A 25,207-nucleotide genomic window follows, 5' to 3' on the forward strand; every position below is an offset into this window, starting at 1 on the left:
ATGAATGTTTTGATTTCTTTCTTTTCCTTTGGTGTTTGCAGAGATGATTCGCATTGAATTTTAGGCAAAAGGATTGGAAATCAGAAACCAGGGATCAAAATAAAAAACAGCAATAGTTGTAGGTGGTCCCTTTGGCTGGTTTCAGCAGAGAGGAACTTGGGAGCACCCTGCTCACAGCTCTTGCATTTCCTCCACCTCCGCCTTTCAGCGGTGAAGCGATGCTAGTTGAGATAAGCCTGCAGCCTCTTCTTGACCAAATGCTGCCAACTCTCAGACCCTCCTCCCTTTTTTTGCCCGGTTCAAGCCTTTCTTGCTTTGGCTAATTTTCAATAGAACATCTATGTATCTTTTCTGGGTGTCCCCGGTGGCTCAGTGGTAGAGAAACCACCTGCCAATGCAGGAGACGCAGGTTCAATCCCTGGGTCAGGAAGATCCCTGGATAAGGAAATGGCAACCCACTCCTGGAGTTGCCTGGAGAATATTCTTGCCTGGAGAATCCCATGGACAGAGGAGCCTGATGGGCTACAGTCCATGGAGTTGCAAAGAGTTGCATATGACTGAGCAACTAAACAACAACAAATGTATATACAACTCTGTGTGTGTGTGTGTGTGTGTGTGTGTGTGTATAACTGCTCTCCCAATAGCCTCTGAGAGTCTGTTTCTTGCTAGAGACCAGGGAGCCTTAGACAAGATAAGGCAGATTCAGGCCAGCCTCTGCCTCAGCCCTTATACCAGAGCTGAGGATCCAAGACTCGAGTCTGTGACCACCTGCCTCTGCAGAATTTCTGCACCTGTCTCAACAGATTAGTTGAATGGTATCACCGACTCAACGGACATGAGTTTGAGCAAACCCCAGGAGATGGTGAAGGACAGGGGAGCCTGACGTGCTGTGGTCCATGGGGTCGCAGAGAGTCAGATATGACTTAGCTACTGAACCACCACCTTAATGTGAGATCCACATGGGACTGTCTTATGTTCCTCTAGGCCACTGGCCACTGGCAGGCTGGCCCAGGTTCCCTGGGTGGGGCACGTGCCTGGAGCCCCCACTCTAAGGCATGGAGAGGTCAGGGAGGTCTCTCAGGTCAGGGAGAGTGAAGGAACCTTGAGCACGGCAGCCCCCATCCTGTGTGCCCAGGGAGCAGGGGCAACACCCCAGAGTTATAGTCCCTTCCTCACTCCCAGCTTCCTCCATGTCTATCTATAAGTTCCACTCCAAGCAAGACCTGGCCCAAGCAGCCTTTTATGTATCACACTGTGTACCCACAATTTAAACAGAGTGAACACTACATACTGCAAAAAGCATCATCTTTATACGCATGACAACGCCCACCCCGCTGCTGACATGTATGGTAACCCATGTACCCACTACCGCCTCCAGCCGTCTCTATTTTCCTCTCACCCGACAGCTACCAGACCATGTTGGACTGCTGGCACAAAGACCCAAAAGAAAGGCCAAGATTTGTGGAACTTGTGGAAAAACTAGGTGACCTGCTTCAGGCCAATGTACAACAGGTAAATTTATATAGACTATCAGAAGGCCAGATGCCTTTGATGTTAGTCAAGGGGTGTCTTCCTTGTCTCTCGTTATTTAGTGGCTATTAACAGCTGAGATCGGGCTTCCCTGGTGGCTCAGTGGTAACGAATCCAGCTGCCAATGCAGAAGACATGGGTTCTACCCCTGAGTCTGGAAGATCCCCTGGAGGAGGGAATGGCAACCCACTCCAGTATTCTTTCCTAGACAATTCCATGGACAGAGGACTCTGGTAGGCTACACTCCATGGGGTTGCCAGAGTCAGACACAACTTAGTGACTAAACAACAGCAACAATAGCTGAGATCACCAGCAAAAACACAAACAAAAAAGTGCATATATGCAGAAGTATCATCTCAAAACACAACCAAGATTATGGAAATGACATAGTTGAAGTGAGACAGTGCTGCAGAGAAATAGGCTGGAGTAGAACGCGTGTGATCAGAGCTCCACCTTTGCTGTTTCAGGATGGTAAAGACTACATTCCGCTCAACGCCATCCTGACAGGCAACACTGCGTTTACGTACTCGACACCTGCCTTCTCCGAGGACTTCTTCCAGGAAGATATTTCTGCTCCAAAGTTTAATTCAGGGAGTTCTGATAATGTCAGGTAAGATCTTTTCTTCTCCAACTTCATTTGATAAGATTTTCAAACTTTACAAAAAAAAAGTTCACCTCCTAAACTCAACTGTAACATGTTGCCTTAGTCTGTCTGTGGGCTTTGCCAGTGGCTCAGTGGGTAAAGAATCCACCTGCCAATGCAGGAGACAAGAAGTCACAGGTTCAGTCCCTGGGTCGAGAAGATCCTCTGGAGGAGGAAATGGCAGCCTACACCAGTATTCTTGCCTGAAAAATCCCATGGACAGAGGAGCCTATATTCTGTGTGTGTGTGTGTGTGTATGAAAGAGGACATACACCATTGTAATGCTTTGCCTCTAAACACTTTGGTATACATCTTGTATGGAGAAGGAAATGGTAACCCACTCCAGTATTCTGGCCTGGAGAATCCCACGGACAGAGGAGCCTGCTGGGCTACAGTCCATGGGGACAGAGAGAGTCAGACTTGACTGAGGCAACTTAGCATGCACATATATCTTGTAAGGGGTGTTCTCCTGTGGCAGCACACCAACATTATCACAAAGAAACTGATAATCTCTTCCTCTTATTAAGTTTTCAAGTTCCCATTATTGTCCCCAAATGTCTTCTGCACCTTTTTTAAAAGCACCATCCGATCAAGAATACCTTGCATTTCCTTCCATTTCTTTAGTCTATCTTCCTCCCGAAGAACTCTTCCATCTTTTCCTCCTCGATGACCTTGACTTTTTTCATGATACCTTCAACACAGTGAAAACAAACTGGATTTGTTTTCTCACCTGACAAACTACAGTATCTCTTGTTAGCGCGAAGGACACTGGAGAAGGGGTGAGGGGAGGCAGATACACCGAGTGGCCACGCTGGATAAGGTTAGCACCTTGGTGCCAGTAGTGACTCGTATGTTCCACTCACTATAGTAAGTCCCCTACATACAGACGAGTTCCATTCCAAGAGTGTCCAGTTTATTAGTAAGTCCAACAAAGTTAGCCTAGGTACCCAACCGACACGATTGGCCACGTAGTACTGCAGTGTAATACAGTCATACTGTATTACTGGAAACCTATTACAGTAATACTTGACTGTAATAGGTTTATAATACTTTTCCCACAAATAATATATAACAAACACAAAAAGGAAAACATTTTGAATCTTACGGTACCTAGTGCAGTAGAACAGCTGGCACATAGGGGCTGGCATCAAGTGAACAGGCAAGAAGAGTTCCTGGCTGGAGAAGGGAGAAGAGGTGGGAGATGGTAGAGCTGAAGGGTCATCAGCAGTAGGAGATGGAGGGCCAGCTGCGATGTCACACTGATGGCAGCTTCTGATTCCTTGCTGGATTCAATTCTATCTACCCTCTTGCTTCTGGACATCCTGGGCTTGATATAAGGATAGTGTACTACTGTGCTCTACCGATGGAGAAGGCAATGGCTCCCCACTCCAGTACTCTTGCCTGGAAAATCCCATGGACGGAGGGGCCTGGTGGGCTGCAGTCCATGGGGTCGCTAGAGTCAGACACGACTGAGCAACTTCAGTTTCACTTTCCACTTTCATGCACTGGAGAAGGAAATGGCAACCCACTCCAGTGTTCTTGCCTAGAGAATCCCAGGGATGGCAGAGCCTGGTGGGCTGCCGTCTATGGGGTCGCACAGAGTCGGACATAATTGAAGCAACTCAGCAGCAGCGGCAGCAGTGCTCTACTGAACAGTAGTGTTTAAAGCACACAAAAGCACAGCCACTTGTAGAGGAGGCATGCACACAGCAACGTACGCTAGACAGGTAAACTAACTTAGACCACTGGACATACGAACACACATTCGTTATCTTTGAAAACTCATAACTTCGCATGCAGGGGACTTACTGTACAGCAAGACATATGCTTTGTGGTCTGGTACGGCACTGGGCTCTTTGCATACATCACCTCCTCAAGACAGTCCTAGGAAGGAGGTACTATTCCTATGACACAGATGGAGACATTAAAGCTCTACCGAGGACAGCTTGCCACAACCATGCAGTCGGAAAGCGGCAGAACAGAGTTTCTAACCCAGGTGTTCTGATGCTCTGTCACTGTCCTTTGCAATCAGTCAGAACCAGAATTAGGACTTTCAGGCTATTCTATGGGCCTCCTAGCAATTTTATCTGCAGTGAGCTTCCCAGGTGGCGCTAGTGAAGCGACTTAGGATGGATGGACGGAGGTATCCTCCTAGACCACCAACCTCAGTTCAGCCACGCGTGGCAGGCCAGGGAAGAACTGGGAGGATTGACAGTCTGGGACAGGCCTGGAAGAAATCCAATGGCCAGTGCAGATTTGTGGGGTTGGGTCACAGGTCAGCGACCGATTCATACTTCACAGACCAGCCCAGATGAGTCATCCATTGTTTTAAAGAGGAGACAAGTAAGCCTGGATTGAATAATAAATTAGCAGAGGCAGATCAGGTCAGACATGGGGGAGGGAAGTATTAAACTGACACGGGCCCTTCCAGCCTCTTGCTTAGCCTTTGCCAGACAGGGCGCTTGCCTAAGAGATGGGCCCTGTCGGTGGTGACAGGGTCTCAGGTGAGTGTGTGTACAGTGGGCCACCGAACTCAGCAGACAGTCACAAGGACGTCATCCAGTTACTACTGCTTCCTCCCGATCTGTAATCGTAGGGCTGGATACACCAGACAGCACCGGTGCTTGGATATACACCACTGAATCGGCCGTGCGGCCCTCACGGGTCATGGCCTTTCAGAAGCAGCAGCTGTACACTGATGAAGCCACATCACCTCTCTGGGCATCGTCTCCTCCCTCCGTCACATTCAGACCAGATGACAACTCAGGGCTCTTCTCGGCCTGACGTCATCTGGCTCCCTGAGGGACCAGAGGCCTGGCCACTGCTGAGTCCCTCAAGGGTCCCTGTGGGGTTTTGTTCACAACAGTGCAGTGAGGGCCATATGAGTGATTAGAAACCACTTGCTGGGATTCCCGGGGCACGCAGCCAGGAACCTGCAGCTTCAAAAGGTGTGAGGTCACTCCTCTGGCATTCGGGTTCATCTTAGCTGGGATGGGGTGCCTGTGATCTCCTGACTAATCAAAACCGAAGGCGTTATCCTGACCTGATTATTCTTTTTTTTTTTAATCAGCATTTTTAAATTTTTTATTCATTTTTTAAAATTTATTTAATTGGAGGCTAATTACTTTACAATATTGTAGTGGTTTTTGCCATCATTGACATGAATCAGCCACAGGTGTACATGTGTTCCCCACCCTGAACCTCGCTCCCACCTCCCTCCCCATCCCATCTCTCTGGGTCATCCCAGTGCACCAGCCCTGAGCACCCTGTCTCATGCATTGAACCTGGACTGGCGATCTGTTTCACATATGATAATATACATGTTTTAATGCTATTCTCTCAAATCATCCCACCCTGGCATTCTCCCACAGAGTCCAAAAGACTGTTCTATACATCTGTGTCTCTCTTGCTGTCTTGCATATAGGGTTATCGTTACCATCTTTCTAAATTCCATATATGTGCGTTAGTATACTGTATTGGTGTTTTTCTTTCTGGCTTACTTCACTCTGTATAATAGGCTCCAGTTTCATCCACCTCATTAGAACTGATTCAAATGTATTCTTTTTAATGGCTGAGTAATACTCCATTGTGTATATGTACCACAGCTTTCTTATCCATTCGTCTGCTGATGGACATCTAGGTTGCTTCCACGTCCTGGCTATTATAAATAGTGCTGCGATGAACGTTGGGGTACATGTGTCTCTTTCAATTCTAGTTTCCTCAGTGTGTATGCTCAGCAGTGGGATTGCTGGGTCATATGGCAGTTCTATTTCCAGTTTTTTAAGGAATCTCCACAGTTTTTTAAGGTTCTCCATAGTGGCTGTACTAGTTTGCATTCCCACCAACAGTGTAAAAGGGTTCCCTTTTCTCCACACCCTCTTCAGCATTTATTGCTTGTAGACTTTTGGATAGCAGCCATTCTGACCGGCGTGAAATGGTACCTCATTGTGGTTTTGATTTGCATTTCTCTGATAATGAGTGATGTTGAGCATCTTTTCATGTGTTTGTTAGCCATCTGTATGTCTTCTTTGGAGAAGTGTCTGTTTAATTCTTTGGCCCATTTTTTGACTAGGTCATTTATTTTTCTGGAATTGAGCTGCAGGAGTTGCTTGTATATTTTTGAGATTAATTCTTTGTCAGTTGCTTCGTTTGCTATTATTTTCTCCCATTCTGAAGGCTGTCTTTTCACCTTGCTTATAGTTTCTTTCGTTGTGCAAAAGCTTTTAAGTTTAATTACTGACCTGATTATCCTTTCTGCTTCTTTAGATATGTCAATGCTTTCAATTTCATCAGCCTGGAAAAACTCAAAACCTTTGAAGAATTCTCACCGAATGGCACCTCCCTGCTTGATGTAAGTAACAGAATTAACCTCCTCAGCACACCCCGGGCAGCCCCCCATGCAAACACAAACCCCAACTGTCTGGTTGCTCTAGGTCACCAGGGGCCAGTCATCAGTGGTGGCTGAAATGACACTTCCAGGGGAACGGCAACAAGACATGGGACATACAGAGCTAATCTGAAAGTAGTTCTGTAGTCTGAAGATGACCCAGAGCTCACCCCAGGGCCCAAGTCCTTGGCTGGGCATAACCTTAGGAAACATCCTTGGGTGTTTCTAAGCATCTTGGCTGTCAGGGGTGGAAGCCTGCTATCCCAGCATCAAAGCAACTCAAAACTGTGCGAGGGGTGGGGCCTCCCCTCTGAGATCCTGGCACAATCTCCGAGACCTCTTGCTCCTTCCCACAAAGCTTCCAGAGCTGAGCAGCCAGGCTCCCACCCAGCCGCACAGAGAGAAGCAATCCACACAGCCCTGGCAAACAAGAGGCCTCAACTCACCTGTCCCTTTAAAGGTTTGGATAAGGGGCTGAGAGATTAAGGGGAGGAGACAGAGAGCTGGACCAGAGCGTGGTCTCCAGACACAGTCACTGGATCCAGGACCACCCATGCTCACAGAGCCATGACCCAAAAAAGGCCTGGAAAGCCTACTGTGGTGAGAAGGTGGTGACCTCAAATGCTGTGGTCACCACTGGAAAATGCCCAAACCCTTCAAATACACCAGATAGAGAGAAAAAGATGACGTGAACATTAAACAAACAAAAAAAATTACAAATAAGCTGTGACTACAAAGACAAAGTGCTGGAAATGTTGCTTTGCTGCTTAGAATGCTGGTTTTAAGTCCAAGGAAATGGCACTGAATACAACATGCAAGGTTTCTTTGACCCTTAGCCCTCCCGACCCTGATGCACTGGGCCCTAGGGCAGTATCCTTGCTTAGGTTCCTCCCTGATAGTCAAGGACACACGCAGAGACACATAAGAGACCCAAAGGGTGGCAGGAACTACGTGTGGGGTCCACTCGCTGGAAACACCATTTTGACAGTATAAGGAAGGCCCTGCGTAAAACTCAGTGCTAAATATGACCCAGTGAGTAAACGGAATTGCTGGAAACTGTAACTCAGTTCAGTTCCATCGCTCAGTCGTGTCTGACTCTTTGCAACCCCATGGACTACAGCACACCAGGCCTCCCTGTCCATCACCAACTCCCAGAATTTACTCAAACTCATGTCCATTGAGTCAGTGATGCCATCCAACCATCTCATCCTCTGTTGTTCCCTTCTCCTGCCTTCAATCTTTCCCAGCATCAGATCTTTTCAAATGGGTCAGCACTTCGCATCAGGTGGCCAAAGTATTGGTGTTTCAGCTTCAGCATCAGTCTTTCCAATGAACACCCAGGACTGATCTCCTTTAGGATGGACTGGTTGGATCTCCTTGCAGTCCAAGGGACTCTCAAGAGTCTTCTCCAACACCACAGTTCAAAAGCATCAATTCTTCGGCGCTCAGCTTTCTTTATAGTCCAACTCTCACATCCATACATGACTACTGGAAAAACCATAGCCTTGACTAGATGGACCTTTGTTGGCAAAGTAATGTCTCTGCTTTTTAATATCCTTTCTATGTTGGTCATAACATTTCTTCCAAGGAGTGTGTTTTTATTTCTGACAAAATGTGGTCCACTGGAGTAGGGAATGGCAAACCACTTCAGTATTCCTGTCTCAAGAACCCCATGAACAGTATGAAAAGGCAAAAGGATAGGACACTGAAAGATGAACTCCCCAGGTCAGTAGGTGCCCAATATGCTACTGGAGATCAGTGGAGAAATAACTCCAGAAAGAATGAAGGGATGGAGCCAGAGCAAAAACAACACACAGCTACAGATGTGACTGGTGATAGAAGCAAGGTCTGATGCTGTAAAGAGCAATATTGCATAGGAACCTGGAATGTTAGGTCCATGAATCAAGGCAAATTGGAAGTGATCAAACAGGAGATGGCAAGATTGACATTTTAGGAATCAGCAAACTAAAGTGGACTGGAATGGATGAATTTAACTCAGATGACCATTATATCTACTACTGTGGGCAAGAATCCCTTAGAAGAAATGGAGTAGGCATCATAGTCAACAAAAGAGTCCAAATTGCAGTACTTGGATGTAGTCTCAAATACGACAGAATGATCTCTGTTCGTCTCCAAGGCAAACCATTCAATATCACGGTAACTCAGGAGGGTCTCAAACCTCCATACAATCTTCAAGAAAGAAAATTAAACCTGTCTTTATTATTTCTCACTCAGTTGTGTCCAACTCTTTGTGACCCCATGGAGTGTAGCCCACCAGGCTCCTCTGTCCATGGGGATGCTCCAGGCAAGAATACTGGAGTGGGCTGCATTCTGTTTTCCAGGGGATCTTCCCGACCCGGGGATCAAGCCTGGGTCTCCTGCATTGCAGGCAGATTCTTTATCACCTGAGCCACCAGGGAATCTTTACATATCACTGCCAAGTCAGCTGCCCAATTAGCTTTAACATATTTACGCAATAGTTTGCATAAAATAGCATAAAAGTTGACTACGAAAAATGCTCACCTGTTACCTGCAATTTCCCATTTTGATTATATTTGCTTTCTTCACCTGCAGGAAGAAGGGTCTCTGAGTCACTGGACATAGTGGCCTCTTGTAATTGACAAGGTTTAGACTGTCCAGTTGGAGAAGGCAATGGCAACCCACTCCAGTTCTCTTGCCTGGAAAATCCCATGAACGGAGGAGTCTGGTGGGCTGCAGTCCATAGGGTCGTGAAGAGTCAGACACGACTGAGCAACTTCGCTTTCACTTTTCACTTTCATGCATTGGAGAAGGAAATGGCAACCCACTCCAGTGTTCTTGCCTGGAGGATCCCAGGGATGGGGGAGCCTGGTGGGCTGCCGTCTATGGCGTCGCACAGAGTCAGACTCGACTGAAACGACTTAGCAGCAGCAGCAGACTGGCCAGTACGGAGAGAGTGCTCTGTCCACACAGGGAGGGAGGCCAGATGCTGGAGTGACCTCAGACATGCATCCCAACGTCACGAACCCCTCTGGCTCAAGCAGGAGCTGTAACTCTTCGTTCTTCCCTGCAGGACTACCAGCTGGATAGTGGCACCCTGCTGGCCTCCCCCTTGCTGAAGCGCTTCACCTGGGCAGAGAGCAAACCCAAGGCCCCACTGAAGTGAGTAAGGAAGCCGGGGGTGGGGGGCTTTTCTCACTTTCTGGAGGGGCAAGAGGGACGATGCCCGGGAGGAGGGTTTCATGGCCATACTTGAGCGCTGCCTGCCCTCCTAAACTGCAGTGTCCAGGCTGTGCAGAAAGCTCTTTTCCCTGGAAGGAAAGTAAAGAGGGCATAAAACCAGACATATGGACACGGCTGGGGCAGGGGGAGGAAGGAGAGAGTGGGAGGCATGGAGAGAGTAATGTGGAAACATACATTGCCATATATAAAATAAAGAGCCAATGGGAATTTGCTGTATGACTCAGGGAAGTCACACCGGGGCCCTGTGACAACCCAGAGAGGTAGGATGGGGAGGGAGGTGGGAGGGATGTTCAAGTGGGAGGGGACATGAGTAAACCTATGGCGATTCATGTTGATGTTCGGTAGAAACCAACACAATCCTGTAAAGCAATTATCCTTCCATTAAAAATAAATGAATTTTAAAAAATCATTAAAAAAAAAAAACAAACAAACAGAAAAAAGCAGACACTTGAGCACCATGCTCTGGAAAGGAAGAGTGGGATTTGAGAGAAGACAGAACACTCCAGCAAAGAGAAGCATAGTCTTTCAGCGGAAAGGAGCTGGACGTCCTCAACTGTGAACAGTGTACAGTCCGGACCAGAGACCTGTCCGAGGGGGCGGGGAGAGAACGCACACCCATTACCCGCTGGGGGCCTGCAATGAGGGGACAAGAAGGGCCCCGGGACAGTCGTCTAGTCCTAAGATGCGCCATCCTGAGACCCCAACTCTTCCAAATGAAGGCTCGTTTCCTGTTAGAGCCCGCTCTCCTGCCTCCACCGGGCAGCCAGTGACAACACTGTCAGAACTACCAGGGCTCTCGCTGCACTCTGCACGGCCGGCTCCTCTCCGTGCTCCTCTCTGCCCAGCGACATCGCTGGGCAGGGCAAGGCCCACCAGATTTGCCTTCCTTTCCTGGTTCAAACATCTGCCCTGGACCCTCCCCCCGATGTGGAACCGTTCTGCCCCTCTTTTATCTCAATCAGGGATCTGCAAACTTCCCCCACCCCTTAAACAGAGTTCCCAAAACACTTGGGAGAAGTTGGGCCGCCTTCGGTAAGCAAAGGACCCGAAAACAAGATTTAAAAAGTGAACAAAGTCTTCAGTTCCTCCACAACACAGGTGGAGTGCTCCCTTCTCTTTTCCTCAAATTCTCAAGCACCCTATGTTTTCCATACAGTTGAAGAGCTAGGAGAACAAGAGTACTTTGGGGGTGGACTTGTTTAAAAAGGGAACCGTGCCTAGGGAAGTCAGGTGACTTTTTACATCTTTCATGATCAATACTTTTGGTGGAGTTGAAATGCTGTTTTCATTCTACATTTGTGTAGTTTGGTGCTGTGTTCAGAGTTAAGTGTTTTCAGAAAAGTATGTTCTGCATGTGTTTTTTTACAGTCTAAATTCTGACTGCCGACAAGTTTCTATTGTACGAAACTTCACTTAGATGGTTTTTCTACTGAATGCAGACCCATTCGTAAGGGGCCAGTGGTAACTGCTCAACTCTGCCACTTATAAAAGCAGCTGATAGACGAGCAATAAAATGCAGCTGTGTCCAGTCAACCATACTCACAAGAGCCGGTGGCCTTGGCCAGGGAACACGTGAAAATCAGCTTCACCTCATCAGATATCAGGGCAAATGCAAATCACATGAGCTACCTCTTCACCCCCACCAGAATGGTTTGAACCAGGGATGTGGTTCTAGAACTCTGGTCCTCACTAACCAGAGTCAGTGTTGATGAGGACGTGGAGGAATTAGAACTCTGGATGCTTGCTGGTGGGAACATGATATTACTGCAGCCACTTTGGAAAACAATCTAGCAGTTTACAGAGGAAAGCAGTCCTCAGAAGGTTAAACAGAGTTACTCTGAGCCAGCAATGCAACTCTGTAGGTATACATATACCCCACAGAAACGTATATGCGAATATTCATAAGAATCAAAAGTAGAAACAACTCTCATGTCTATCAGTTGGTGAACCGATAAATAAAATGCATATATCCGTACAAGAGAATATTTGTCAATCAAAAGTACGAGGTACTGATAGGCGGCTACAACATAGATGAACCTTGAATTAAGTGAGAGGAGCCAGTTGTAGGATTTCATTTATATGAAATGCCCAGAGTACACTTTAAATACGTATACTGTACAATATGCAAACATGTCAATAAAACTATTGTTTTAAAAAACAACAACAAACCAAACAGGTGGCCAGCTCACCGGCTAGTTTGCAGACCCTGAGGTAAACCAAAGGGTGTCCGCAGACACCTGTGAGCAGTGGGGCCCCAGCTCATCAACTACAGAAGACTGGAGGGCTGTGAACGCTCCCCGACGGACACCTGCGCACCTGCGTCCTCTCCACGGGCACCCAGGGACCCCGAGCCCAGTCCTGGGCAGGTCACAGGACACGGAGTGAGGGGGAGAAATGGGGCCCACATGTTCTTGTTTCCTGCCTTGAAACACTTCCAGACCTTTGTGGAAAAAAAATGGTCAACTCCGAGACCAACATACAGAACATGGTTCAAAGGCTGGGTGCGCCAATCTCGAGCCAAACGGCCAGTGGCACGCGGGGTTCTCACTCCCACCGGTGTTGCTGAAACTATCAAATACGGAGGACCAGACCAGCTCCCCGCCCCACCTGCACCCAACCCAAAAGCCAGTCTTTTCGCCCTGGCCAGCGACACACTGCCCGGAACCGAACCAAACCGAATGCTTCTCTCCTCCGGAGCACAAACTTGAGAGGGAGAAACTTACCAAGTTTCTGTAGCACGTCCTAGGCATTGCTCCAGGCGGCCGCAAGAACTTTGCATGAAGTCGGTGGCTCAGAACGGGAGAAATGGATCCTCTTGCAGTTCCGGAGGCCGGACGCCCCAGAACGAGGTGTCGAGGTGTCGGCAGGGCTGCATCCCGACATGAGGCCCCCTCCCCCACAGGACATCCTGGCCAGCGCCTCCTCCAGCCATGACGCCCCCGGCACTCCTCCTCTATGGCCGTGGCCCCGCTCCTCCTGCGAGCGCTGTGATGCCCCCGCCCGGACACGTGGGATTGCATTCAGGGCCCACCTGGTTGATGCAGGAGGCGCCTCCTCTCAAGATCCTCTATTTTAATCGCAGCTCTCCCCTTAGAAGATGTTGTTCACAGACTTAGCATCTTTCAGCCAATCCCAGGTGCTAACGGACCCGCGGAGGGGAGCGCTGGACCCAAGCCTGGGAGCTGTTTTCCACCAGGAATTCTGGATTTGTTTTAACTAATCCCACCCTCCGTCCCTGGCCAGTGGAGGAGAGGCCGTGGGCAGCTCCAGACACCCCAGCCTAGTTCGAGGTAGGACTCAACAGACTCACTCTGGATGGGTTTGAACAAGTGTTAATCCTCCAGTCGACTCCAACTCTTTGCGATCCCATGGGCTGTAGCCCACCAGGCTCCTGTGTCCATGGGATTTTCCAGGCAAGAATACTGGAGTGGGCTGCCATTTCCTTCTCCAGGGGGTCTTCATGCCTCAGGGATCGAACTCGGGCCTCCCAGCAGGCAGATTCTTTACTGACCAGGGAAGCCGCTGGGCTTGAACAAAGCACCCACTCAAGAGTGGACTTTAGTGTTTCCAATAAATCCATTTTGTACAATTGATTTTTTTTTCTTTCTTTTCTGTCTTTAGCTTGAGAGTAACCAGTAAGAGTAAGGAGTCAGGCCTTTCTGACCTCAGCAGACCCACGTTTTGCCACGCCAGCTGTGGGCACCTGGGCGCGGGCCACCGCAGGTTCACCTATGATCACTCGGAGCTGGAGAGGAAGATTTCCTGCTGCTCACCTCCGCCCGACTACAACTCTGTGGTCCTGTACTCCACCCCACCAGTCTAAAGCCCGATTCTGCACAGCCTTCTTTCTAGAACCACGTGTGTATTTATAAACCCCAGAAAACTAGCTTTTGCCAGTATTATGCATATAGAAATCGACACCTTTTCCTTTCCACAGGAGCCGGCTGCTTTTGTGTGTGTGTGTTTTTTTTTTAATAGTGCTTTTGTCTCTCTTGACTAACAAGAATGTAACCCCACATAGAGGAATAGTGACAGAGCGCCACTGCCGACCCTTGCAGGACTCAGCGGGGAGGAGAAATCCTGACCCCGGAGACCCCACAGCCTCCGGGCTCCAGGTGGCTCAGGACACACGCTGTCACCTGTCACTGCGGCTCGGACTCTTTGGGCCAGCAAGGCCTGTGCTGTCAGAGGCATGGTTCTGGGGTCTCCAGCAGGCTCTGTGTGTGTGGGGAGGGAGAAGACGGGGAGAGCACACAGGGCAGGGGAGGGGGACTGGAGCTGCACCTCGTGGGGCGGGAGTGAGTAGAGGACAGTGCCACTGGGTCCACCTTGGAGAATCCATCCAGGGAGCAGACAGGACGGAGGGGTGATGCGAGGTTTAAAAAAAAAAAAGCCAAACATAATTGTTGGAACTATCAAGCAGATTGTAAAACCTTAGGTGGGCTCACCCCAGTGAGTCTGGTCTGTCATGTCACCTCTTAGGCTTAAAGCCACGTTTTCACAGATAACGTCTGCTTCTATTTTGAGTATTCATATATAGTCCACTTAATTCACTTCTTTGTTCTAACATGTTTCAATTAGTAATCAAAGGAAGCTGAGGAGAAGGGCAACAGTCTTGTGGAGGTTTTCTCTAGACCCAAACTAGGATAGATGGAGAAAAAGGGAAGGTGGGAGTGAAAACCCCCTCTCTGCACCAGACCAACTGCCTGAGACCGAGGGGACTGGAGGACAGGAAGGCAGCCACGTGTCCTTCTTACTCAGTGGGGACCCCAACTCTCTCACGCTTGTCTCCTGGACACAAGAGCAGTAACCAATGTCTATGAAGCACTTTATGCTCCTTGAGGAAAAAGGTGGTGTGTGATTTATGCAAGATGTTTCTAGAACTGGGACTCAGGATATTAGTTAATGAGCCGTCAGTAAGAGAAAAGCCTCTTTTCACCTACTTTGGGCCCTGCCTCGGGTCTGAGTTGTGACCGAAATAGGGACAGGGTACAAAAGGGCGCCCACTTCTTGGGGCCGAGAGGCCCTGGGTCCGCCACCATCTCTGCGTGATTCTGTGTATTTAGGGTGTGTGTGCACCTTCTGGGGCCAGTCAGGGCCAGGCAGGCCACCAGGAATCACTGCTCCTGGTGGAGAGGAGGATGCTTACCTTGACACAGGTGATGTAACCCTAGAACCTGAGACAAAGGTGATAGATAGGCCTGGACATCCTGCCCTGGCCAGAGGGCAGGGGACTGGTGGAGGCGGGGGTGGTCACAGTCTCGTTTCAAGGTTCTTGGTGTGAAGAGACGGGAGAGTTGGCTTGTCCCCAGCCAGAGAGCTGCTCCCGGGGTGGTGGTGGGAGGGGACCTCTGCTGGAGGAGCCTCCAGCCAGTCTCCACCAGGAGCCGAGTCCAGACAGCACGGGACCAGGGACCAAAGGCGGGGAGAGCTTTGCTCTTCCTCTTTACAGGCACAAGAGCACCTGTGACCACTGGCAAGAGTAGCAATCAGGTAACCGGGAGGAGGTTAAGCAGGCAAAATATAAGAAGCTTGAAATTGAGTCTCTGGTTCTTTCAAGTCAGTTAAGGATCCAGCAATTAGGGAAAACAAAGAAAAACCTTAGCTATACGTATATGTCTTGATTTCAGCAATCCGTTCTTTAAGAGGCCTTAGTAATACCATTTTTCCAAAAGACAAAGAACCCTTTAGACTGTGTTAATCTGGCTTCCTCAGAGACTCAATGGAATCAGAGACTCTGTCCAGCAGTCCAGCTCCATCTGAGGTCTCAACATAGAACAAAAACTGGAAACCGGGAGGAAAGACGCTCTCCAGTGGGAAAGGGCTTGTCACAGGTAGGTGCCCTGAAGCAGCACAGAAAATTAAATCACTAATGAATTGATGGCATTATTAGACCCATTTGTCAATTTTGACAAAAATGGTTGGCATGAACAATTAGGGGGCAAGGACCCCCTTTCCAGGACTTGTGAGATCACGTAACCCGAGTATGGTGGGTGGGAGGGGACTGAAACCACGCACAAGCTTGTCTCTAGTTGTTCTCAGAATGACGCTCAGACCCGAGGAGCAAGTGTGTTCAAAATCCTGATAAGGTTACTTTTGGATGTCAAACGGGAAAAAAACACTTGTTGGCCTCTTGTAATTGATTAAAGGAGCGCGCCTTTGACTGACAGTGGTGGTAACTATATGTATATTTGTGTGTGTGTGTTGTGCAGAACTATTTAAGGAAACTGGAATTTTAAAGTTACTTTTATACAAACCAAGAGTATATGCTGCAGATTATAAGTGAGACAGAATTTTGTCCTACATCTCTAGTCACTATGAATGTATTTTGTATGTTATCTTCATATAATAAAATTAACTTACAAAAACATCCATATATTTTCAATTCTGTGTGAAAATGAAAAAAGGGGTCTTGGTTTTCTTAGGGCTGTTGAGGGGGGACAAGCATAAAAATGCTCGTGAAATATTAACTGCTAAACCAGCACAAGAAATAGACAGCAAATACAGCTCAAGACAGGCACGGATCATCCATCAGCCCACAGAGTGGCTGTATTAACAATCAAGACACGCGAACAGTGTAACAAAAGCTAGAAAAATGGTCCAGATGAAGTGGTTTGCAAAACAGAAATAAGAGACACAAACACAGGGAAGAAATGTATGGACACCAAGGAGGGTAAGGAGCGGTGGGGATGAACTGGGTGACTGGGATTGACATATACACACTATTGATACTCCGTGTAAGAGAACTAATGAGAACCCAGTGTAGAGCACAGGGAACCCTGTTCAGCACTCTGTGATGACCTAAATGGGAAGGAAATCCTAAGACAGATACGTGTGTGCTGTGTCACTCAGTCGTGTCTGACTCTTTGTGACCCCATGGACTGTATCCCACCAGGCTCCTCTGTCCGTGGGATTCTCCAGGCAAGAATTACTGGAGTGGGTTGCCATGCCCTATCCAGAGGAAAAAGAGATATATGTACATATATATAGCTGATTCACTTTGTTGTACAGCAGAAACAGGACACTATAAAGCAACTATACTGCAAAAAAAATTTTTTTTTAAATCTAAGATGAACATGATCACAAGTAAAATGTACAGACTAAGGGTGAGTGCTGGCTACAGATCAAAGTCCCCTCAATTAAAAATGAGGCAGGCTTTCCCAAACAGTAGTATTACCATAATGAAGAATGTATGTGTTTGTAAAAGATGCTTGCTCCTTGGAAGAAAAGTTATGACCAACATAGACAACATGTTAAAAAGCAGAGACATTACTTTGCCAACAAAGGTCCGTCTAGTCAAAACTATGGTTTTTCCAGTAGTCACGTATGGATTTGAGAGTTGGACAATAAACAAAGCTGAGTGCCAAAGAATTGATGCTTTTGAACTGTGGTGTTGGAGAAGACTCTTGAGAGTCCCTTAGACTGCAAAGAGATCAAACCAGTCCATCCTAAAGGAGATCAATCCTAAATATTCATTGGAAGGACTGATGCTGAAGCTAAAACTTCAATACTTTGGCACCTAACGCGAAGAACTGACTCATTTGAAAAGACTGATCTGGGAAAGATTGAAGGCGGGAGGGGACGACAGAGGGAGAGATGGTTGGATGGCATCACCAACTCAATGGACATGAGTTTGAGTAAACTCCAAGAGTTGGTGATGGACAGGGAGGCCTAGTGTGTTGCAGTCCATGGGGTCACAGAGTCGGACACGACTGAGCAACTGAACTGAATATAACTGTGTGTGTGTATTAGAGGTTGTGTGCAGGAAAGCATACAAAATAATCAGGCAAAATCCAGAGACAAGAATTTCCGTAAGAAAAGGACACTAGCTAAGTACTCAACTTTGTTTTGTGGGTTACATCCTAGAAAGAGAAAACAATTAGAGAATCACTAATAGACACAGAATAAGCAACCACCAGGTTGTCTTAGAAAGCGCTCACACCGTCACCTTCCTAATAACACCATGAGCAAACCAGATTGGAGAAACATTTTCCGAGAAAACAAGCCTACTTTCTTTGGGATAAAAGCAAGAAAAGGGGATGTGACTAATCTCAATTAGCTGAAGACGGCAAGAAGCATTATGAGAATCTGAAATCCTTTTAAAATATTACTGGTTTTCTTGACTCAGAAGTCACTCATTTAGGCAAACAATTTGAAGAATGCTCGAGGAATTGGTGTCATGTCATAGTTTAGACGTTTTCTCATGACTTTAGAAATTTACAGTACATTTGGGAATAGTTTTTTTTTCTTTACTCCAGCAGAAGGATGGCCCAGTAAGGTTTATTGAACCCTTCAGTGTTAAACATGTTATCAGACTTTTGGGTTCCAAAGGCCAGAAAATACTTCAAAAATCTCCTGGGTTCCAACACAGGAATGACTAGCCTTCTGTTTTTTGAACTCAAGACATCTAAGAGAAAACAAAACAAACCAATCAGATGCCATAAAGAAGGTTCTATTTCTTGATCTGGGTGGGGTAGTAGGTGCATTCATTTTGTGCTCACTCACTGAGCTGTCCACTTACTTGCAAACCTGTGTTTGTATTCTTCGATAAAAGATATGCAAAAGGAAAAAAAAGATTAACTACCACAACTTTTCACAGAAGAAAAACCCATTTTAAAAAGAGTAAGGGCTTAGGCTCAGACTCTAACACAGCAAGTGAATTTTCTGTGCCAGCAACTATTCCAAGTGCTGAAAAAAAATAAGGAAAAACCATTTAATTTTCAGAACAACCCAACACGATAGGTACCATCAGTTTTACCCTTCACATTAATGGGAAAACTGAAGGAATCATGAGAACTTAAAAATCCCCTGGTCACATTTTCCTACCTACCAGCATCTGCACCCACACACTGACTCAAAACACCCGCTGGTGCACTCAGCCCCCAACCAAACTCAACCCAAGGGCACCGTGCCAGCACCTCACCACCCCCACCCCCGCCCACTCCCCACTTTCCCACTGGATATGATGAACACGCTAGTACCTCTCTCACCCTGCAAAACCAAACACCCTAACCCTAACCATCCCCACTTTCCCCTCCAGCTACCACTCCTTCTCTCTACTCTTCACAACAAAACTCCTTGAAAGAGGGCTTACACTTGTTGTTTCTGGTCCCTTTCCTCCCACTTGAGCCAAGCTTTCCCTCTCACTGAATGGAGCTGCTCTTGACAAGATTATCCACAATGCCATGTTGCTAAACTCAATGGCCCTTTTTAGTCTCAATCTTCCCCATCAACACCTTGATTTCTGGACTTGCCAGATGCCCCCCGCCCCTCCACCACCACAGGTCATTTCTGACTTGCATTGGTTTTGTCTGATCTGTGGATAGTGTTCCAGGGAACCCAGGGCACTGCCCCAGACCTTTGGTCTTCTAAGCCCATACGAATTCTCTTCATAATCTCAACCAACCTCAAGACTTGCAATGACATCTATGGGATAAGGACATGCAAATTACACATATTGACCAGATCCCCCCCCAAACTGTCATGCGAATGCTAAATTCACATGTGCTCTTGACACTGTGGCCAATCCAAAAGATAGCCTCAACCCTCTCCCATCCCCTGTGAACCTCAGCAGTGTTCCTGCCACTCCCCCACCCAGTTCCCTCCCCTTCAATCAGGCTGGCTCTGCCAATTCTCCTTAAGCAACAGCATGTGGCACAAGTGACACTGCATGACTGAGGCTTGGTGTTCTTTGTTTTAATTTGCTCAGCTTGGCAACCCGATCCACACCCTTTATGTTACTTAATCACTCCTGTGTTATTTAATCACATAATCACTATTACCTCTTAACTACTATATGGCTGTTTCCCTGGTGGCTGCAATGCAGGAGACCAGGGTTCCATCCCTGTGTCAGGAAGATCCCCTGGAGAAGGAAATGGCAACCCACTCCAGTATTCTTGCCTGGAGAATCCCGTGGACAGAGGAGCCTGGCGGGCTAGTCCATGGGGTCACAAAGAATCGGACATAACTGAGCAACAAGAGCACAAATACTTTTTGTGGTCAGGATTCTAATGGTTCCTAGAGCAATGTCTGGCATTAACTCTTTACTGACTGGGGGCTTTTTGCAGAAACTAACAGCTGTGGCAAACAATTTTTATTCTGACTGGGCCCAAAATTCATTGTTATTTCATTAACACTTTGCAGGTAATTGCATTCAATATATGAACACCTGACACACCTGTAAAGTCTTCTAATCTTCGTGAAACACTGTCTTCAAACTACTCTTCAGTAGAGGCAAAGGAGAATGCATCCCCCAGCACCAGTGAGTCTCATGTCCACTTTCCATATCAGAATCAATCACTAAGGTTTTTTGTCTTTTTATTGCTCTAATGTTCACATCATCTGAATCAGAACTATATTCTGAAGACACTAGTATATATATCGCTCAGCCTATCAGAGAAAGTGTCTGTATAAAGTTCACCAAAAAGCTTTTCACTCAAAATTTCTTCATGCACCGTTTTTAAGAAGTTTCTGTTTATGATATACACAAGACTGGAATAAAAACCTAATGCAGCAACATGTGAATGATAACAATCCTAAGTAGTACAACGAATCCTGGATCAAACTTCATTGTACAACTATGTAACAGTGTTAACTGCATCACTCTCTTCAAAAAAAAAGTATTGATACGTTTCTGGTCAATAATGTCTGAGCAACAAAAGACATATTAATACATCTTTAGTTAATAATGTGATAACAGGCATTCAATAAAATACAGACAGGCCTCACAGTTACTGTGCTTTCTACAAACTTGAAGTTTGTGTGGCAACTTTGCATCAAATTAAGTCTAAAGGCACCGTTTTTCAACAGCAGTTGCTCACTTCATGGTTTGTGTTGGTAATTCTCTTAGCACTTCAAACTTTTTCATTCTTGCTCTATTTGTTATAGTGATCAGGAATCTCTGCTGTTACTACTGCAAAAAGACAACTTGCTGAAGGCTCAGATGATGTCTAGCAAGATTTTTAAATCAAGGTATATACATTTTTTTAGACATAAAGCTATTGATAGTGTAAATATAACTTTTATATGCAAGGGGAAACCAAAAAAATCATGCAACTCACTTTATTGCATTATTGCAGAGGTCTGAACCCACAGTCTCTCTGAAGTATGCTTATATTTAGTGAACAAGTATCCAGTTTCGATGAGTATTAACGTTTTGCCGTATTTTCATTCTCTACCCTTATATGATGTTTCTGGAGGATGTGGGGGGAAGGGCACCTGCATCTACACAGTAGACTGAGTCTGAATCAATAATGAGCTAGGTGTCATTCCTTTCACAGAAGCAGGTCCTCTCCCTTTCACAGAAGCATGTGCCATGTACTATTTAGAAACATTTGGGTGTAACTATACATTCTGTAAATAACAAATACTCATATCTGCATTTTTAGTGTCTAGAACAGGTCCAAGTTAAGCATTTAACAGATACTTGGTAAATAAATCTGCCAACATTTTATCCAAAGACCAAAAATTCCTCCAAAACACATATGAAATATTCAGCCTTTTAAGTCCTGATCGTAAGACAAACATCATCTTGTTAAATGCACTGGTACCAAAAAGGGAAAAAAAAAAGGACAATCTTCTCTCTGTAATTCTTTATTAAAAATACTGCTGTACACATAGAGACTGAAAACAGGATTAAAGATGAAATAACCCAGACCAGGGTCATGACATTAGAACTTAACACATTGGTGCTTTTCAGGGAAGTTGCTGACATCCAAATCACAGAACCAAGGTTGAAGGCAAAAACACAAAGGTGCCCTCAAAAATATTTACAATGAAGTAAACGCACTGACAGAATTTAAAATAGGTACAAAAAGCTGAAATGACCAATGTTACATGATTTCAAGGGTTGTCCTTTCTGTGCTTTTATATCTGTCATAACAGGAAGGTGTGGGAAGTTTACATCCTTAATTTGAGTACTCTCAGATATTAAAATCTTCCTATGAATTAAAAAGACTAACTTTTAGACAACCTCTTAAGTGGAATTACACTATGGAAAAGAGGGCTCCCCCAAAAAACACCTAAGCAGAACTAATAAGAGTGCTATTGAAAACCATTCCCAATAAAAACTAAATGAAAAATAAATATAAAACAAAGCTTAAAAAAAAAAAAAAGTTTACCTGACACCAGCTGTTTCTGGCTGACAATATTTTACTCGTGAAAACATATCAGTTGTCTACCTTTTATATTCAAACCAAGTCCTGAGGTTACTAGGGGCTGAAGCAAACTAGCGTTTTATGACGCCAACACTCTTGGGTGTGTGATTTGAGCCTGCCTTGCAGAGGGAAGTTTGCTGGTCTGTACAGAATGAGAAAATCAAGCCCTATTTTACCCCTGCCCTTCCTTAGCTTTCACATAACATTGGTCCACAAATTAAATTTTCAAAAAGTTCCCAGACCCCGAAACTAAAATAGATGATCCCCTTTCATTTTCAAAGAAAACAATATTGGAAAAAATCTCCAGCCCGCTTATAAATTAAGCATTTCATATTTCTTCTAGAATACAAGTAGTTCTTTTTTGTACAAAAGAATTACAATATGATTTGTCAAAAAACATATAAAAAGACAGCTGCTCTTCCTCAAATACATGAGCTAATAATGATAAAAGACCTTTGCATGTTAATGTTTCCAAGTTCTTGTTCCTTTTACATAAAAAAAGAACATTATGGTGGCAAATGTTAATTATCCTTTGAATAGTGAACATTATGTTCTTTTTAAAATCCATCCTGATCAAATGCAATAATTGATTTCCTTTTTAACTCAACAACTGATGCTACCAAACGTGGACTCAAACACACTTGTTAAAACATGTAAAGCATGTCTCTAGTCTTCAAAGCTTTTGGGTGAAGAGGTGCTTTTTCTTGATGCAAATCTCAAGGCAGAGAAAATCATTTTAAAGCTTATAAAAAGTGGACAGAGAAATATTAAAAACTTCTCTGAAAACTACAAATAGGAATAGTTATTAAAATTGAAGACTGTCACATCAGTTGCAAGTGCCTGAAGTCCCTCCCGACCTTCTGAGTTTCCACATTTCTTCATCGTTGTGTGGTGAGCACCCAGTGCTAGTAAAACATTCAGTGCTGGGAAAGGAGATAAGAGTCTTCATTACTGGTTTTTATGAAAGAAAATTCCTATGTATTTGGCAGTCTTCAGTATCTAAGTACAGGTATTTCATTGACTAGAAATTCCATGAATACCCAAGTTTGGCGACAACTGCACGTCCAAATGTTAAGAAAGTTAAGAGGAGGATAATTCCAAACTTTTGAGATTGACTGACTCAGGAATACCCCACAAAGTTATTATTATCAAAAGCACTATGACTTTGGGCTAAGCAGTGACTGCAAAGGCACAGCAGACTGTGATCCTTCCAGATCCAGGCTGTAAGACTTCAGAAAGCTCTCGACGCCAGACCACTGCTGTGCGCAGTTTGTCTTCTGAACAGTGTCTCTGCATCTGTGTCCAGTGTAAAGTACCATAGTAAAGCTGTGGTTCAAAGAACAGAACTTTATACAAAAAAAAGCAAACTGGAAAGAACCTAAAGCAACAGACTCCTGACCTTCAGGCCTTTAACACAATTTCTTAATGTTCTTTTTCTATTTAAAAAAAATGGCATAAATGTATCTGATTAGCAGGGGAACACTTTTTTTTTTTTTAAAGGCTCTGGTTTAATCTGGAGCGAAGAGTTCTATATGCTCCTTCAGTGTCTGTCTATCCTCATTCAGAAAGGATTTAAATCAGCTGAGAGGGGAATTCATGCCCAATAATTCACTGATATTTTTCTGTGTTCTTAAAAACAAAACAAAACACACCAAAAAACTCTCAATCTGAACAAACAGTGGATGGCATACAGAGCTTGCATACAATACTCTTACAAGAACTATGCACTATACTGTACTTCCATGAAATCACTGACCTGGTCCGTTATGTTATTCAGGGCAACCCCTCCCCAAAAGAGCAAATTCTGCACCCCTCAGTGAACAAAAATGTTGCCCAGCATGGTTTCCCAAAAGTGTCCTTGCAAATAGTTTCCCTTAATAAGTATACAACATGGCAAAAGTTCAAAGATCAGAAAAAAGTCTTTAAAAAATTAAAATTAGTGCATATACAAGTGGGGAAAAAAAACAAAAGCTGGAACATCATTCACCTAATGGTGCTCCTTGATCTAAAATAAATTCTTCACAGGTGTGGCCCCGCCGGCAGCCACAGCTCGGGGCTGAGGGAGACATTCTTTCTTTCAAGTAACAGCGCACCTGACCCAAGTGCAAGCAGCTCTGCTCATCTTCTGCGTGCTTCCCCAACGTGAGATGAGACGCTGACAACAGTTCAGCTGTAGTGCAATTTGCTATTGGTTAAGCTCCTTGGCCATATCCCGCCTATTTTTTTTTTTTTTAAGCAAATACTACAACTGACCATTCGCAGCTGCAATCAGTTCTTGAAAAGTATTTTCAAAGCATCGCTTTAAGTCACTGTAAGTCACCACAAGTACACTCTTCTCGTCTCTGGAAATGAGGCTTATTTTTTCTGGCACACCAGCATCTAACTGAAACAGACAGACACACAACATGTGAAGTGCAAGCCTATTTTAGGACAACACGTGCAACAGTAATATATGAAAAATTTTTTAAATTGTGTCACATCCCCCTCTAGATAATCATAAATGTTTTAACATCACTAGTCAGTGTGCACACACTTTTCAACTCAGGTGTGTTTTTTAAAAATGTTGCCCTGTGTTGCTGCCTGTCTGTCTGTCACGCTTAACACTTGGGTGCAATACTTTCCATCCAGCTGATACTCCATAAAATGCAGACTTCAATTATTCCCCCAATATCTTCCAGTCTTTTGGCATCATGAATTACAGTGCAATGAACATATTTGGCTACTTAATTTTTTTCTTCTGTAGAATTACTTCCCTAGGAGAGATGGAATCAAGAAGTCTGAGGAATTTTATAGCTTAATACATACAGCCAAAATGATTTCCAAAGGACATCAAACAGCACAAATTTATGATCTGTACCAATGTACCAGTAACACCACATCAAATGAGTGCCTTGCTATTTTAATTTACCTTTTTTAATGTTGTTTTTTTTTTTTTTTTTACCTTTTTAACTAATGTTACCAAATGTTTTCATACGTTTACTTGTGTTATTTCCACTTGTGTGAATGCCAGTATGTGATCATTATCAAATCCCTATCTATCAGGATCTGGCAATAATATTTTAATGAGGCCTTTATAAAGCATTAGTAAGAATCCTGAGTTCACCAAATAACTTCTGTTAGGATTTTCACTTTACTTTTGTTAGTTTTCAATGTACATTTTTCCTTTCATTTTCATTAATTCATCAAAATGTTTAACACTAATTCTGAAGACAATAGCCTTTCAAATCATTTTACCATCTAATTTCTGTCATTTCCACCAAAATAATCTAT

General features: G+C 45.1%; 2 protein-coding genes across 10 annotated transcripts in view; one reads left to right on the forward strand and one right to left on the reverse strand.

Moving 5' to 3' along the window:
* FLT1 (fms related receptor tyrosine kinase 1) overlaps nt 1–16,155 on the forward strand; it is a 205,302-nt gene extending 189,147 nt beyond the window's left edge. The window contains exons 26-30 of one of the 2 annotated variants that reach the window (NM_001191132.4): nt 1,407–1,512; nt 1,998–2,140; nt 6,440–6,524; nt 9,613–9,701; nt 13,404–16,155. In NM_001191132.4, the coding sequence (NP_001178061.2) occupies nt 1,407–1,512; nt 1,998–2,140; nt 6,440–6,524; nt 9,613–9,701; nt 13,404–13,605 (625 nt within the window). In that variant the 3' untranslated portion in view covers nt 13,606–16,155. The remainder of the gene's footprint in view (nt 1–1,406; nt 1,513–1,997; nt 2,141–6,439; nt 6,525–9,612; nt 9,702–13,403) is intronic. The other variant, XM_059891968.1, reaches the window with a different exon arrangement.
* A 5,203-nt stretch (nt 16,156–21,358) lies between these two features.
* Nucleotides 21,359–25,207, reverse strand: part of PAN3 (poly(A) specific ribonuclease subunit PAN3) — a 123,448-nt gene continuing 119,599 nt past the window's right edge. For 5 of the 8 annotated variants that reach the window (XM_025000073.2, XM_025000071.2, XM_025000069.2 and 2 more), the window contains 2 exons: nt 24,191–24,320; nt 21,359–22,860 (listed from right to left, as the gene is read on the reverse strand). In XM_025000073.2, the coding sequence (XP_024855841.1) occupies nt 22,724–22,860; nt 24,191–24,320 (267 nt within the window). In that variant the 3' untranslated portion in view covers nt 21,359–22,723. The other 3 variants (XM_025000070.2, XR_003037532.2, XM_059892235.1) reach the window with 3 other exon arrangements.

The sequence above is a fragment of the Bos taurus genome, chromosome 12, assembly GCF_002263795.3.
Source record: "Bos taurus isolate L1 Dominette 01449 registration number 42190680 breed Hereford chromosome 12, ARS-UCD2.0, whole genome shotgun sequence".
Classification (NCBI taxonomy): domain Eukaryota; kingdom Metazoa; phylum Chordata; class Mammalia; order Artiodactyla; family Bovidae; genus Bos; species Bos taurus.